This window comes from Rhynchophorus ferrugineus, unplaced genomic scaffold (genome assembly GCF_030347505.1).
Source record: "Rhynchophorus ferrugineus isolate W39M unplaced genomic scaffold, kcgeb_rfMv2 rfM10, whole genome shotgun sequence".
Lineage (NCBI taxonomy): Eukaryota > Metazoa > Arthropoda > Insecta > Coleoptera > Curculionidae > Rhynchophorus > Rhynchophorus ferrugineus.
Genome location: NW_027472589.1, coordinates 29,114,806 through 29,130,880, shown reverse-complemented (window position 1 = coordinate 29,130,880; position 16,075 = coordinate 29,114,806). Strand labels below are relative to the sequence as shown.

Below are 16,075 nucleotides of genomic sequence, written 5' to 3'. Positions count from 1 at the left end.
AACTAGGCGTCGTTTTCCTATGAAGAAACAACCCAAGTGTTCTCAAAATTGCACACCACCAACTTCATTTAAAATCATTTTTATTTTCTTTATTGATTAATTTTTTTTGGTGAGTATTGGGATAGTGATAACTTGCAAATAAAAGCGCTGATAACGTTGTAATCCTGTAACAGCATAAAGAAGGATACAGGTTGATTTCACAGCTTCAAGCACTAATTCGACTATTGAATCCAATGGTGAATGCGCTCAAGAAAATTGTTAAGTGCTGCCAAATAGGACAAGCAATCAATGGTGTAAATTAAACACATTCGTTATACATTAGCGCATTTGTGGGAATTTGTCAGTTATGATTATTGTTAATGAACTTATATTTAACAGTGTGTTGTGTTAATTATATTTGATACTATTAGTAATGAATGATTCCATATGGTCAAGTAATATTTAGTTTTGAAGTTCAAGGTCGTTGCTTGCAATATCGCGTTATTTACCGCCCAAAGCATCTTTATTTTCAATTATTATTATGTTTCGCTTGAATAGACAGACCAGAAAAAAATATTCATGTTTTCATTCCTTCAAAATATTTTCCAATAAATATTAACTGTACCGTTTTTATAAAACAATGTCGGTTTTAAGAATATTTATTCGTTTACCAATTTCAGAATTTCAATTGTATTATTGGCAAGCCAAAGTTATTACAATTTTCGCAAAGAAATGGCACAGACCAACAGGAATATTTCAATACAATTTATTTAAATTTAATGTCTGTTTGTGTGCTGAAACCGTATTTGATATTAGTTTTTTTTTAATAACCCATAATTCTAACTATTCAATTGAAAAGTCCCCGTCGTGGCACATAGATGACGCTACTAGAATTAAATCCATATGTTTTTTAGTTAGCGCTAACCTTGATGATGATAAAAAGATGCGTATACAGATTTGACAGCTGTCGGATCATTATTTTCTGAATTATAGCATTTTGAGTGAAGCAACTTTTGTTATTGTGAAAAAAAGGATAAAAAGGAATTTCGCGTGTTGATAAAATATTGATTTTTGAAGGGAAAAATAGAGTTGAAGCAAAAACTTGGCTTGATACCGAGTTTCCGGCTTGGCACTGCCCCAGGAAAATCAACCATCAAGGACTGGTATGCTAAATTTAGACATGGTGAAATGAACACAGAAGACGGTGAACACAGTGGACGCCCAAAAGAGGTTGTTACCGACGAAAACATTTAAAAAACCCACAAAATGATGTTGAATGACCGTAAATTGAAATTGAATGAAATATCAGACAATAAATAAATATCACTCACGGGTATTTGAGTATGAGAAAGCTCTGTGCAAAGTGCTGCTTACTTCTGATCAAAAACAAGGACGAGTTGATGATTCGAAGCAGTGTTTGAAGATGATCAAGCGTAATAAACCCGAGTTTTTGCGTCGATATGTTGCAATGGATGAAATATGGCTCCATCATTTCACTCTGAAGTTCAATCGACAGTCATCCGACTGGACTGCACACGATGAACCTACTCCAAAGCGTGGGAAAAAGCAAAAGTCGGCTGGCAAGGTTATGACGTCTGTATTTTGGGACGCGCATGGAATAATTTTTATTGACTACCTTGAAAAAGGAAGGACCGTCCACAGCGACTATAAAAACGGCCGCATTTGAAGAAAGAGAAAGTGCTGCTTCACCAAGACAATGCACGGTGTCACAAGTCAGTGAAAACGATGGCAAAAATCCATGAATAGGGCTTCGAATTGCTTCCACACCCACCGTATTCTCTAGATCGAGCCCCCAGCGACTATTTCCTGTTCTCAGATCTCAAAAGAATGCTCGCTGGGAAGAAATTTTCGTTGAATGAAGAGGTGATCGCCAAATTGTGAAGGACAAATCTTACTACAAAAATGATATCGAAAAGTTGGATGGTCGCTATAATCAGTGTATTACCCTTGAAGGGAAATAATGTGCTTTACTATGGTAAGCCGGGGACTTTTTAATTGACCTGTTATATTTTAAAGTATATACTACAGTATTGGTATTGGTAATTTGATTTACACAAAATATTGACCATTTGATTCTATATATCTTGCTTATCTTTCAAGCAATTTATGGATGCCATCCCAAAAAAAAACTACTTGTCCTTTGAGCAACACCATTCATCTAGCCAACTTCTTCGATTGGCGAAGTGTTGCTCTGCAAGCGCATGTTCCATTGGTGCGGAAAGTTGATAGTCAAGCGGGGCAACGTCTCGTACTCTAGCGGGTACGATTTATCCCATCCAAGTACTTTCAATGCTTCCTTGACCGGTTTTGCTTTATAAGACATGTTATCGTGCTGTACTGTGTCTTCGGATTCATCTGGATGTTTTTCGATTAATTCGCGGTCTAAATTGATAATTTGTTGTCGGTAGCGATCGATGATTCGTAACTGTTTCAACAGGTTTCGACAATTCGTAATATACCACTCTACTCTGGTCCCATCAAACACAGAACGTTGTCTTACGACCAAATAGATTTGACCTTAGAGTCGATCGACCGACTTCGCCACGTGATAACCATGATTTATTGCGCTTAGAGTTTTCAAAATAAATCCACTTTTCATCACCCGTCACTATTCGAGGCAGAACTAACTTCCGATCATACCTTGGAAGCAGCATTTCACAGACGATTTTTCGATTTTCCTGTCATTCAATTGATGTGACACCCATCTTCCCATCTTTTGGATTTTCTTGGGCGACATTTAACGTTTCTGTCAATTGTGTTTCGGTTGGGTTCAACGTCTTCAATGTTTTTCGGTCTATCAGAACGTTATTTGTATTCCCCATTAAAATAGCCACTTCTGAATTTTCGAAACAACACCTCACATGTTTTTAAAGTTAGACCATATTCACCGTAAGTTTCTACTAGCAAACGACGAATTTCAGCGCATTTTTTCTTTGAATTAAATAAGAAAAGTAATGCGTGCTTCAAATGTACGTTTTTAAGCACGAAACTTTTTCGAACAAGACCTTTAAAAGAGGTTTTGAAGCTTGATGTCAATAGAATAAAATGACATATGTGTCTCATTATAAAATTGCAGATTTCCGCCTAGCGACATCTGTTAGAAAACCCGTTCTTTCTAAGCTCTCTATTTAGTTGTGACGCAAGTAACAGTAAAATAAAACTTGATTCACTCTATTCATGTGGAGCGAATTTGATCATTCATCTTGATGTTTGTACTAATAAATTTCATTAATACACAGAAGTTTGGTTGGTAGTAATGATATTGGTTGATAGGATGTTTTTTCGACAAACTCAGCTCCTTCAGTAACAATTTTTGCAATGTCTCACTGTAGTGGGAGAAAAAAAGACAACTGAGAATCATAATGGTGGCCAATTGTGAAAGTAATTAGTTTAATTTTATGTTATATAGAAAAGTAGGAAGTGGCAATTTTTAATGTAATAATTGCTTGACAGCCGGCTTGGTGGTGCAGTGATAAACGCAATGGGACGGTCCACTTACTGTTGCGATAGCCGCGGGTTCGTATCCTGCTGGGGCATGGTCGTAAAATTTATGTTTGTGATTGTTTACAATTTGTGAATGTTCTAGGCAAGAGTGTAAAATCCGACAAGGAAAATAATCCCGGTCACGCCAGTAACCAGGCTGGGTAAGACCGGATGTCTTCTGGAATGATTTCTAAAGTTGGTCACTCGCCAGTCGGTAAGCTTAATGCTGAGGACCGTGGTTCGGAGCCCACGTTAAACTTTAGGCCCAGTCCAGATAAACCCATAGTTGGTAACAGGAGACTTTAAAATATATGTATAAAAAAATAATTGCTTGGCATACACCATTATATTTCTCATTACCTCATATATGATACGCAGACCGAAAACTTTTCAGCCGATGAATGTTAGTTGAACTACTGCCTCTATTTATTTTGTTGGTACCTTCAATAAATCTTAATGATGTTATTGTTGACCTTTACTACTCTTTAAGATTGCATAACTTGCATATTAACAAATTGCATATTATTCAGATAATAATTGGTTTTGTTTAATCATACGTATAGACGTACTTGTTGGTGTTCTTTCTTTATTACACGATAATTATTTCACATAATAAACCGGCCATAGTTAGATATTGGTCGATTAGTATACAAGCATTGTAAAATTTGTTCAAGGTCACCAGGACGATGCAGTAAAACTCATTTATTACCCGACGAAGTTAGTTCCAACTTACTGTCAAGCAATTGTCCGTGCCGTTCCGACATCGATCAAAGGTTATTGACACTTTACTAAGGTAAACACGCATCAATTTTATTAATTTTTATTCAAGTAACATGTTACAAATACTGTTCATGTACAAACATTTAAAAATACAACAAACGTGTCCTTGAGAGTGTGTAAAAATACAAAAAATATTTATTTCGTCGTCGAGATCTTTCGCGACAAACAAAAACGATCTTTAACATTCTGTTTAGAGTTTTTTTTGTTGTTTTCTGATATTAGGCAAGTGCGATTATTTCTCGATGATGATGATATTCCTAAAAATAATAAGTTTAACGATACGGGGACACCAACGCATCACTAACGAACCAGCGGGATCTCGTCCCGCCTTGAACAAAAGGTGATTTTTAAAGATGAAGGTCTCCGTTGGCGTGTCACTGCTCTTCCTTATATATATATATATATATATATATATATATATATATATATATATATATATATATATATATATATATATATATTCGTGTATTAAAATCGAATTATTTAGTCAGAATTGTTTTTCCTTACCAATAATTTATCGTTATAATAAATAATATAGTTTTAATAGTAAATTGATTACATATTTAGTGGAGTTATCGCTTTTAACTCACAGATGTTTGACTATTTACTCTGATCTGTTCGCATGATGTTCGTACCACGAGATGGAACTGTAAGATTTTAAAACAAAAACAAATAACTTACAGTTATTTCCATCCATTAGACTCAAATGGAAAAACTTTATAAATGTAAATAAATAGCTTACATTACGTTATTCTCATTTTATTACATCTGTTTGTTTTCAGTTAACTCCTAACTTATATGCATAAAATATGTATTTCGCAGAATGCGTATTGGAAACAAGTATCGTTAAACGTATATCATACATTTATTTCAATTTTGCTTAAGTTCATGTTTTTCTTATAATATTATTTCCATTTCATTTTTAGTTATCTGATAATTGTAAATTTAATGAGTTGTCAATTAATAAATCTTCAATCTAATTTATTGGATGCATGATACAATAACAAATGTTGGATGTATTCGTGTTAATACTGAAAAAAGCATCGTCTTACAATTATTACCATTATAACAATGGAAGATTTATTTTTTGTATTTCATTTCATTGAAATACTCAATCATATGTAGTTCGTTCGTTGAGTAAAAATATCCTCCAGTTATTTCCATTTCACTTACAATTTTATTACTTGATTTAATTGAATTTACGTACGTTATTTCTGCTGTTTGAATTAACTGTATAGAAGTAAAAAAGAAGTTATTACTTAGTTATTTAATTATTTTCTTTGTATATCCTCGGGTTTGACTTGAATTTTTACGAATTATATGAATTAATATTTAATGTGTAAAGTCAATGTACAGTTATTTCAATTTCATTTACATATTTTGGATTTCAGTTAACTGAATTACTTACATTAATTTATAACTTTGTGCGAATGGTATTTATTTAACGAATTGCGTGTTATAATTGGAAAAACATATCGTTATAAGTAAAAAAAATCTTTAAAAGTATATATATATATATATATATATATATATATATATATATATATATATATATATATATATATATATATATTATTCATTAATTGAGAAGCTGAACGAAAGATTATTTATCTCTTATGAAAATTTATGTTTATATTGGAAGAAAATAAGAGTTATTTCCATTTCATTTACATATGTCTCGGTTTAGTTAATTTATTTATTTAGATTTATAGCTTTGTGTAAATAGTATTTATTTCAGCAATTATTCGTCCTATTTGAAAGAAATTGTTAAAGATAATCCAGAACGCTTTCAAGGTAAATATCTTACATTTATTTCCATTTCATTTACAGGTCCTTGGCTGGAGTTAACTGAATTATTTACATTAATTTATAACTTTGTGCGAATGGTATTTATTGCATGAATTATGTGTTCTAATTCTAAGAAAATATCATTATAAGTAACCAAGAAACCTTTAAAAATATAAATCTTACATTTATTCCATTTCATTTACAGATTTTTCGCTTTCGCTTAAGTTAATGGTTAGTGTTGGGAGTTAATTATAACTGAAATACATCCTTTGATACAGTATGATTATTTCATGGAATATATATTTGTATTGGAAGAAAATATTGTTATCCATAAAAATCTTACAGTTATTTCTATTTCACTTACATATTTTTTTAAAAATTTGGTACGAAGACTATTTACTTCACGATTTTGAATTGGAATTTGCATTATTTACATAGGAAGGAAATATCGTTAAAAATCAATAATGAAACTTACAGTTATTTTCTGTATATTTATGGAAGAAAACTGAAACTTTCCTGGTTATCTAAGTAAATCGGTGGAATTTGTCTCGATCATATGTTATATTTCGTCGTAACTGGTACAGTTAGGCAAGATCCCGTCCCAAGTGCCGTCGGACAAACACCTCAATCGTTGTTCCTCGATGCGGGATTCGAACCCGGGACTGCACAGCACCTGGATCTCGTCGCCCGGGTCGTAGGCGAACTTGGTGGGAGCGACAGAACCGTTGTCTGGTTCTCCCGTGTAAGGACAACGTGGTTTACCTGAAAAGGGGCGCGTTATGAGGTTGTTAAGGGGTTGCTTTGTGAACGTACAGAATGGGGGTGGGTGGCTCCAGACCCCCGTCTCGGTACAGATGATGCTGGCTTCGCCTTCTAGGAGATGAGCGCCCTTGCAGGCGAACTGCACCAGGCTACCCACGGCGTATCGACCACCATCCATTCCGGGAGACTCCGATTGGATCAGGTGACCGTTCAGGGGTAGTACTGGTGGAGCACATTGAACGGCTGTGTTACAATCGAGTTTCAGTTAAAGAAACTGTTACAGGGCATGTTTGGGTGACTTACGGAAACACTTGGGCAAATCCCCACTCCAATTACCGCTGATCTCGCACTCTAGACCGGGGTTGCCGACCAACCTGTAACCCCAGGCGCAGCTGAAGACCGCCCGTCCTCCAAAACTGTTATTGTGTTCCTCCAGCTGTAGGTGGGGTTCTGTCAGGCCACCTGGTGCACTGAAAGACGGACATCGGACCGGTTCACACTTGGGTACTGCCGCTGACCATTTACCTGAACAAATTAATGTATTTTAGCACCTTTCGAACATGGTTTCCGCTATTTACCAGATGCCTGACATGTGAGGTTTGGTTCTCCGCTAACGATGTATCCAGTGGGACACTGGAAATACGCGCTGTGTCCTAATCGGGTACCTTCAACCCGTACGGTCAGGTGCATACCGCTCACCGATATTGGGTCACAAGTCACCGCTACAAAATTGTTTTTTTTTTTTAATGACAAAAAATAATATGAAGTGATACTTACCGATAACATGGAGGGTGATGCTGTTAGTGATGCCTCGGGGGGTAGCACAGGTGAAAGTGCCGGAGTCCTGCGATTTGGCGTAATAAATTGACAAGCGGTACTTCCAGTCTCGTTCCTCAGATGCTATGGCCCATCCTGCAAAGTCGAAGAACTTTAACAGATTGTCCTGAGTCCAAATGATCTTAATGGAAACCCTACGTAAATTATTTTTATATATGGCGGGAGATCTGTTCCTGTATGTAACATATATATAACATATAACACCGTATAACACCTGTATATCATTCGAAATAAGTTTTACCTTCGCTTATACAATTTATAAAATTTAGCTTGAATCACAGCATACAGTAATGTCCACCAATTCCACTCATATTTTTACTGTTATAGCTCTGGTAGGGCTGCTTCTCTTATAATGAAAATAGACAACATGAATGTATTTGACACACTACACCTTTGATATTATTTTCAGGGTACTGCCAATTATATAAGCTTTAATATTTTTCATCTGCAGCAGTACCCTACTCGGCAGTCCTTTTCGCATATCGCACTTACCGAAATTACGTCATATTGCTCAGTCTTTTCATATTATTAACATAAATAACCTTAGCAATCTGCAGAATTATTGTTACTAAATTATAACATGTTACCTATATTTCATACTTTATACTTTGCTACTAAGTTTATCTCTCAAATAGTAATAATTATATATTATTAAAGCATTTTTTAACCCATTTATTTAGTATAGCGCAGAGGAAGTTAGTTCTGATAAGCATAAGATGGAAACATACTTTTTCTGCATTTAAAACTTTTTATTTCCGGAAAAGGAAGTGGTGATTTGTTATAGTAGATGTGGTGCAAAGGATATAAAGTTGGGTTGGGTCATCTGTGTTGTGTACAATCTTTTGTAAGTTACACCAAGATAAGTCACGATCCTCTTCACGAGATTAGCTTGGCTTTAAGAACTATTTTATTTATGGGAAGAAGTGGTGACTCTTGAATGGTGGGCACAAAGCGATACTGAAGGTGTGAATCTATTGTAATATAAAGCAACATATATGTAACATATATCTCAAACATCTCACTCATCGTAGCCTTCAGTCTTAGTAGTAAAGCATGGCCTTGTGACTTCAAATATAGACTATTCGTAGTTGAAAGTTCAAAATCAGTTATAATATGTAATATTTTTTAGTTGAACAAATTATTGTGGATTTGTCAACATCTTCGAAGCTGAAGGACTATACTGTTTACTATAAAGGCTATTTATACTGCTGTACAAGTATATAATAATGATATAACAATTTAAGCCAACTAACGTCTATACCTTAAGATTAATTTACATTTTTTCGGTTCAGTTTTTTATTTAGGTGCAATATGTCTTCTTGATATTTATATTCAAACTAAGAACTGTATAACTATAATACCCTATTAAATTGATTTAAAAGAATTGTTTTCATTTGAAGCTTTATCGTGAAAAATCGGTACAATATATTTTATTCAAAATATTATTCATGGATAGCCGCTACTTCTTCCCATCTCGAAATAACGGTGTTCCTTTTGAGGCTGTCCACTAATAGATCCATTTTTTCACACAACGGTCAGGTCACGACTCATATGTTGGAAGAAGTAGTAATCAAAAGGAACAAGGTCTGGAGAATACGGCGGGTGGGGTAGCACTTTCTATTTTAATGTCTCCAAGCACGTTTTCGCTGGTTTTGCAACATGTGGTCGAGAGTTATCACGCTGAAGAATAACATTACTCTTATTTCGGCCGTTTTTCGCGAAGTGCTCAGCTCAAACGCATCAATTGTAGTCGATAGTGATTCCAATTGTAAAACGATACTAAGCTCATCCATCCAAATGCAAAGCATTGGCTTGGAGGCATGAATTTGCCGTTGAGGTTGATGCATGACCAGGTAGTCCCCATGACTTTTTTTCTCTTTGGATTATCGTAACACATTAACTTTTCATCACCAATAACAAGACGATGCAAAAACCTTTCCGATTTTGCCGTTGAAGCAGCATTTCCGACATGACCAAACGCCTTTCAATGTCTCTTAGCTTCTGGTTATGGTTATGGTTATGGTTTCTTATGTTACCCTCAATATTTCTGCATATTCTTCTTGCTTGTTGCGCGAATCATCATGAAGTAATGTCTTCAAATCCTCGTCTTCAATTTTTGACGCTGTTTGCCTTTGGTAGTCAAAAACACCATTTTTAAGACATTGAAAGTGGTATTCGAATGTTGCATGGTTACCGTAAGCTTTACTCAGCGTTCGATGATCTTCAACCGCCTTTTTCGTAAAGCTGAAGAAGTAAAAGTAAAACCGCAAAAATAGGAAAAGTCACGCTTCATCATGAAGTTGGTTACAAATGCATCCAATGCAATTTAATGCACAGTAACATCATGTGTTCTAAATCCTTAAAATTAATTTATAGACCTAATAATTGTAATAAAATATAAATTGGTACCTGTCAAATATTGTCCAAGTGGACTGGTCCATGTCCAATCGGGAGAACCCACCCTTCTAGGATACAAACACTCGAAATGTAAAGTGGACCCGGGAAAGACCGCCAGCTCTCCACCAGGTTCCACGCTGGCCGAACCCGATGGTATTTTGATCAGTATCGTTGGAGGAGCATCCTCTAGAAACACTTTCGCGGTGTACAACCATCGTTATCTAGTGACCAACTTACCCGTGTAATTGGTGAGAATCGTTGTTGAAACGCAGCTGGGCAACCTGGTGGACCATTCGCCGTTGTGACACCGGGGATTGGCTGTTCCGAGCAGTTTGTACAGTCCCAGTTCTTTGCAGCGCACTTGCAGCTGGGATCCGTGAGGGAACACTAATCCCGGATTCTATACCCAGTAGGCGATATAACGAAGTTGGTTTTATCGGAAAAAGTTAGGTACTTACATGGATGGTGATGTTTTTAAACGTTACTATTAAGTGGGGGTTGATGTATTCCAATTTGCAGTTTTTGAACAGTGGTTGGAAGCGTCCATTGTCTGAAATCATTAAGATTTTTTTCAACAGGTGTAATCAAATGTAGTACCAGGATCGCTATTAGTTCACAATTGTTCAACAAACTTCCCTTTTGGGCAATAAGCATTTCTTATGATGATATTACATACACCTGATATTGATGATATGACATAAATCACTTCACCCACACGTCGCAGGTTAGGGTGCACCAATATTCTTTAAAGTACTTAAAACAAATACTCCGAATCACAATCATTATGAGTTCTGGAGGGATTTCACACTGTATCATTTCAATACGGAGCCTTGACAATGGTACGCTACACTTTCTTTTGAAATCGTTGATGGCCATATTAGACTTGCCAGCAGTACCCCACAGTTAGATTCCATATGACCAAATAGGCTTGATTTTCATTGATAGACTTGTTCTTCTACGCAGAGTTAATGTTATATTGATAGATTTGGTTTTCTTTAATGCGCCATGTCTTCAGCCACAGTTGTTTTTTATCAAGGTTCGTTGGGAGGTTCTTTGAGGCTGTAACCGAAAATATGGGTGAGGCAGGGGTTTCTTTAATTTAACCAGCAACCCTGTGTGCCATACTTTATTAAAATCCTCAGATATGTCCAAGAATATCGACGAACAACATCTTTTTGCATTTTATGTTTCTTGCAATCTATGTTTCCGTGCTTTCGAGACTCAAATTGACGTTCTGAAATAATCTTACTTTTTTCTATTATGTTGTTGAAAACTTCCTTCTTTAGGTATAATTTATTATAGGCCGGTAGGACGTGATATCCTGCTTTGTGCTTTTCCTGGTTTAAGCCTAATGACGAAGTAACAGTAATTTATTAATGAAAATTACTATTGTTTTTCGATAACAGTTTTCATGAACTCGAACAGCAAAAGTAATGAGTGCCGGCTTGGTGGCGCAGTGGTAAAGGCGATGGGACAGCCCTCCTACAGTTGCGATAGCCGCGGGTTCGAATCCTGGATATCTTCTGGGCTGATTTCTAAAGTTGGTCACTCGTCAGTCGGTAGGCTTAATGCCGAGGACCGTGGTTCGGAGCCCACGTTAAACTTTAGGTCCAGTCCAGATAAACCCATAGTTGGTAAAAGGAGACCTTAAAATATATATATATAACTTAACTTAATTATAATAATAATATATATTTAAACCCTTTAAAATTAATTCACACAGTAATTCACTAATACTATGAATAATAATGATCAATATTAATAGAATTTGGCTTTTTAATACAGTTCAGTAGTAATAGTCATGAAGGCAATTTACCAAAAAACAATAAATAAAATCTGACCAAAATATCGAATCATTCTAATAAAATAAAACAATATTTTTTGCGATTAGTTCCGTATCAATGAATCAAAACTTGCTCATTCATTATTTCATAACGGTTTCCGTTGTTTCCATAAACATTCACTTTTAATCTGTTGATGTTGAGTAGTTCAAGTCTATAATAAATGGTTTTAAAATGGCATATATCTGAAAATACTCACTCATTGAACGTTTGAAAGGTAACCATTGATAGAATATTGGATATATAAAGTTAAAGAATCAACGCAAAAGTTATAGCGCTTTGATAATGGAGATTTCATAAAGCCATTTTCGTCATATTTCGCTTTTTTATTTCCGACATGCAACGCGATATCCCTCTAGAATACATAACCCATGTGCAACGTGATAGAATAACATTTAAAATAGGACTAAGATAATATTTTATACAGGAGATCACTTAATGAAGTGATGTATATAATATAATCATAAGAAATGCCTATTGTCCACTGGACAGACAGAGAAATAACATCAGAACGTGTGCACTTGAAACAGTCGATAAAAAGACGACCAGAGTTGATCAATAGGAATTGCGTATTGCCCGGACCTTGCCCTGCAAACTACCTTTTGTTCCTATCTCTGCACAACTATCATGCCTTAAAGAGGCTTGCCAAAAACAATTGGTTCAGTTTTTCACCTAAAAGTTCAATAGTAACGGAATTATGGTTGTATCAGATTAACAGCAAGATGTCAAAATACAAGATAATAATTAAATGATAATTATTTCAAATTTGTATGAATAATTTAAATTTTAATAACAGCAAAGAAAATCAAAATAACTTTTTCCCTACCTATTATATTAATTACATGATATATTACTGTGATCAGATAAATATATAATTATATTCTTAATGATTATTACTGAATTCACGATTCAAACTAAGGCAGTGAATGCAGATAAAGCTAGAATGTTGAAATGATGAAAGCGATCCCCAGACGCTATGGTGGAGATCCAGAAATATCGGAAGTTCTACAATAACGGAATCATGGTTTTTAGTAGATTACTTACAAAAAAGAATCATCGATCAAAATGGCATATATGTCATTAATGGTTGTTTGAGATTTATATGAATAATTTTAATTTCAAAGACATGAAATTAAGAATATTAATTAAGTTAAGAAACAAATAAAACTATAATGTCAAACTGGTGAATGCGCTCATCCATGTTATAGTAAATATCCCGGAAATATCAGAAGCTCTATAGTAATGGGTTTACTAGATTAGCAGCAGAAGCTCATTGATCAAAGCGCTATATAACTGGTCAATAAACAAAATTATTTAAATAAAATAGGTCAATTAAAAAGTCCCCGGCCTGACACATAGATGGCGCTACTAGAATTAAATCCATATGTTTTTTAGTTAGCCCTGACCCTCAAAAAATACGTTTATAAATTTGACAGCTGTCGGATTATTAGTTTTTGAATTATAGCATTTTGAGTGAAGCAACTTTTGTTATTGTGAAAAAATGGATAAGAAGGAATTTTGCGTGTTGATAAAATATTGCTTTTTGAAGGGAAAAATACAGTTGAAGCATAAACTTGGCTTGATGACAAGTTTCCGGACACTGCCCTAGGAAAATCAACCATCAAGGATTGGTATGCTAAGTTGGTGAAAGTACGGTAGTACGTGGTGGTACGTAAGGTAAGTACGTGGTGAAATGAGCACCGAAAATAGTGAACGCAGTGGACGCCCAAAAGAGGTTGTTACCGACGAAAACATTTTAAAAATCCACAAGATGATTTTTGAATGACTGTAAATTAAAATTGAATGAAATAGCAGACACTCTAAAGATATCAACTGAACGTGTACATCATATCATTCGCATTTCATCCGTGTATCAGCCTTGAAGGGAATTATGTTGAACGAAAAAAACTAATTTTACCAAAAAATGTGTTTTACTATGGTAGGCCGAGGTCTTTTCAATTGACCTGTTACATAATGAATTTCTGTTTGAACTTTATATACATAATTTCAATTAATTAACTGAAATTACTTTTTCCGCATATATATTATATATAGGCCTATATATATAACTTAATTTTAAAGGATTTGTAACAGATGGTGTTACTTTGTATTAAATTGCATCGGGTACGTTTGTAAACAACTTGATGTTGAAGCCTCAGTATATCATTGCCTCTAAGTTTGAACAAAAATCTTTTCAGTGCATTGAAAATGTATGAATTTGTACCGAAAGGCATTACTCAATGATGACCTGTGTAAAACGCAAAAATAATATGCAGAATTGTTGGGACTTACACAAGAAAGAATTTCCAATTGCTTGAAGAACATAGAAATGATTCCAAGACTTGGATTTTTTGTGCCATATGAATTGAAGTCAAGATATGTTGAAAGGTGTTAGGTCATGTATGAAATGCTGCTTCAACGGCAAAATCGGGAAGGTTTTTTACATTGTATCGTTGTTGGTTACGAAAATTGTATACATTAGGATAATCGAAAGCGAAAAAACATGGGGACCACCTGATCATGTATCAACATCAACCACAAATTCAAATATTCATGTCTCAGCTTGGTGTGTTATACTATGAATTGCCAGAACCTAATGAAACCATCAGTGGGGATCACTATCGACTACAATTGTTCGTTTGAGCCGAGTACTGTGACAAAAACAGCCGGAATCTGAGCAAAGACACAACAACGTTATTGTTCAGCATGACAACGCTCGACCACATGTTGCAAAACCGGTGAAAATATACTTGGAAACATTAAAATGGGAAATGCTACCCTATCCATCGTATTTTCGAGACCTTGTTCCTTCTGATTACTACTTGTCTCGACATATAAGTCGAGACGTTATGATGATTCCAAAAAATGGCTCAATTCGCGGATAGCCTCAAAAGATACACAGATCTTTTGAGATGGAACCCGTAAATTGCCTGAAAAATGTAGCGGCTATAGATGGACAATACTTTGAATAAAATGCATTTTTCAGATTTTTCACAATAAAGTTTCAAATCCTTTAAATCTAATTTATAGGCTATAACTGTGACTAGTTAACTATATTCCTGATAATTATTGCTATGATTTGTACTCGTCCAATTAACACAACATGAAACGAATAAAGTTGCGGAATATGGAAATGGTGAATGCGCTCGTTGATGATATGGTGGATGCGATCACATAATTAAGTAAACAAACAAACCTGGGATGTTTTTGCGATAATAAAACGTTTCGTATCAACGAGACGACAATTGTCTATTCATAATTTGGTAACGGTTTCAGTTCTGTCCTCGCATAAAAATATATTGGCCATCGTTTTTTTGAATACAGGAAATTACCTTGTTGGTCCACGCAGAGGGGTCCCACCCACTGACCTCCGATGCACTTGATCTTGCATAGTCTTTTCTCGCCCAGGGGACCGATGGAACCCGAAAATTTCACCTCCTTCACGTGAGTGTAGTCCTCCTTGATCCTGAGCTCGCCTTTCTCGGTTTGGGTACCATTAAGAGCCAGTTGTGGTGGTGAGCATGAGTCGGATGTGAGATCTGCCAAGAGAATTTGTTTACCTTTGTATTAAAATAATGTTTTTGCATCATTGTATGTCAGGGTTAAGGTTAGAAAACAACAATGAAATGTTTTGAAACTGCTAGTGTGTGTTTCACATACCTTCTTGGAGAACCTTGGAAAAGACGACGAAAATTTCAAAACAAATCAGAATAAAGTGCAGGGCTTTTGGGGCAACGATCATTCCGCGGTTTCGAACGAGTCCAGCTTATTTACGGCCTCACGTTTCATGGTAGTATTATGTGTCTTTCTTATCGGTACTAAAATGAACCTGTCTGGCCGAGATAGTTTTACGTCGACTTTAACTGTTATTTATATCGCTCTTATCTTATATTGGTCATATCAGGTTATGATTTTTCTTAATACACGACCGTAATATGCGTGGAAATTCGATGGAAAACAGCTGTGAAATTGTGCATGCGCTGTTTGCCATCAGGGGACAGGACAATGATCCGAACTGTTATAATATTGGCACACATTTTTTTTGAAATTTTAACTAATGTAATTTTTCGAGACTTATTTTTTTATTAATTACAATCTTAATTTATAATTATTACAATTTATTGCTGCTGTTCTGTTGTACCTGCATTAATACACAAGCAAGGCGACTACGGGGTTAGTATATCAGT

General features: G+C 35.2%; 3 protein-coding genes across 7 annotated transcripts in view; 1 reads left to right on the top strand and 2 right to left on the bottom strand.

The window, feature by feature from the left end:
- Positions 1-16,075, bottom strand: part of Cypl (peptidyl-prolyl cis-trans isomerase-like 1 Cypl) — a 95,162-nt gene that overhangs the window by 33,208 nt on the left and 45,879 nt on the right. The window lies entirely within an intron of this gene.
- The window catches only part of Reg-2 (Rhythmically expressed gene 2), a 49,207-nt gene that overhangs the window by 26,378 nt on the left and 6,754 nt on the right, over positions 1-16,075 (top strand). For 3 of the 5 annotated variants that reach the window (XM_076416433.1, XM_076416434.1, XM_076416435.1), the window contains exon 2: positions 4,158-4,276. The exons of 1 other annotated variant lie outside the window; for it this stretch is intronic. The gene's annotated coding sequence lies outside the window, so the exon portion shown is untranslated. Of the gene's footprint in view, positions 1-4,157; positions 4,277-6,004; positions 6,058-16,075 lie in introns of those variants that run through there. One more of the 5 variants, XM_076416437.1, reaches the window with a different exon arrangement.
- On the bottom strand, positions 4,290-15,840 carry hig (locomotion-related protein hikaru genki). Its single transcript, XM_076416408.1, has 10 exons — positions 15,549-15,840; positions 15,221-15,427; positions 10,506-10,597; positions 10,285-10,447; positions 10,060-10,233; positions 7,591-7,725; positions 7,392-7,535; positions 7,117-7,338; positions 6,865-7,056; positions 4,290-6,813 (listed from the first exon to the last, which is right to left on the bottom strand). The coding sequence occupies exons 1-10, from the start codon at positions 15,628-15,630 to the stop codon at positions 6,611-6,613; spliced, it is 1,614 nt and encodes a 537-aa protein (XP_076272523.1). The 5' UTR covers positions 15,631-15,840; the 3' UTR covers positions 4,290-6,610.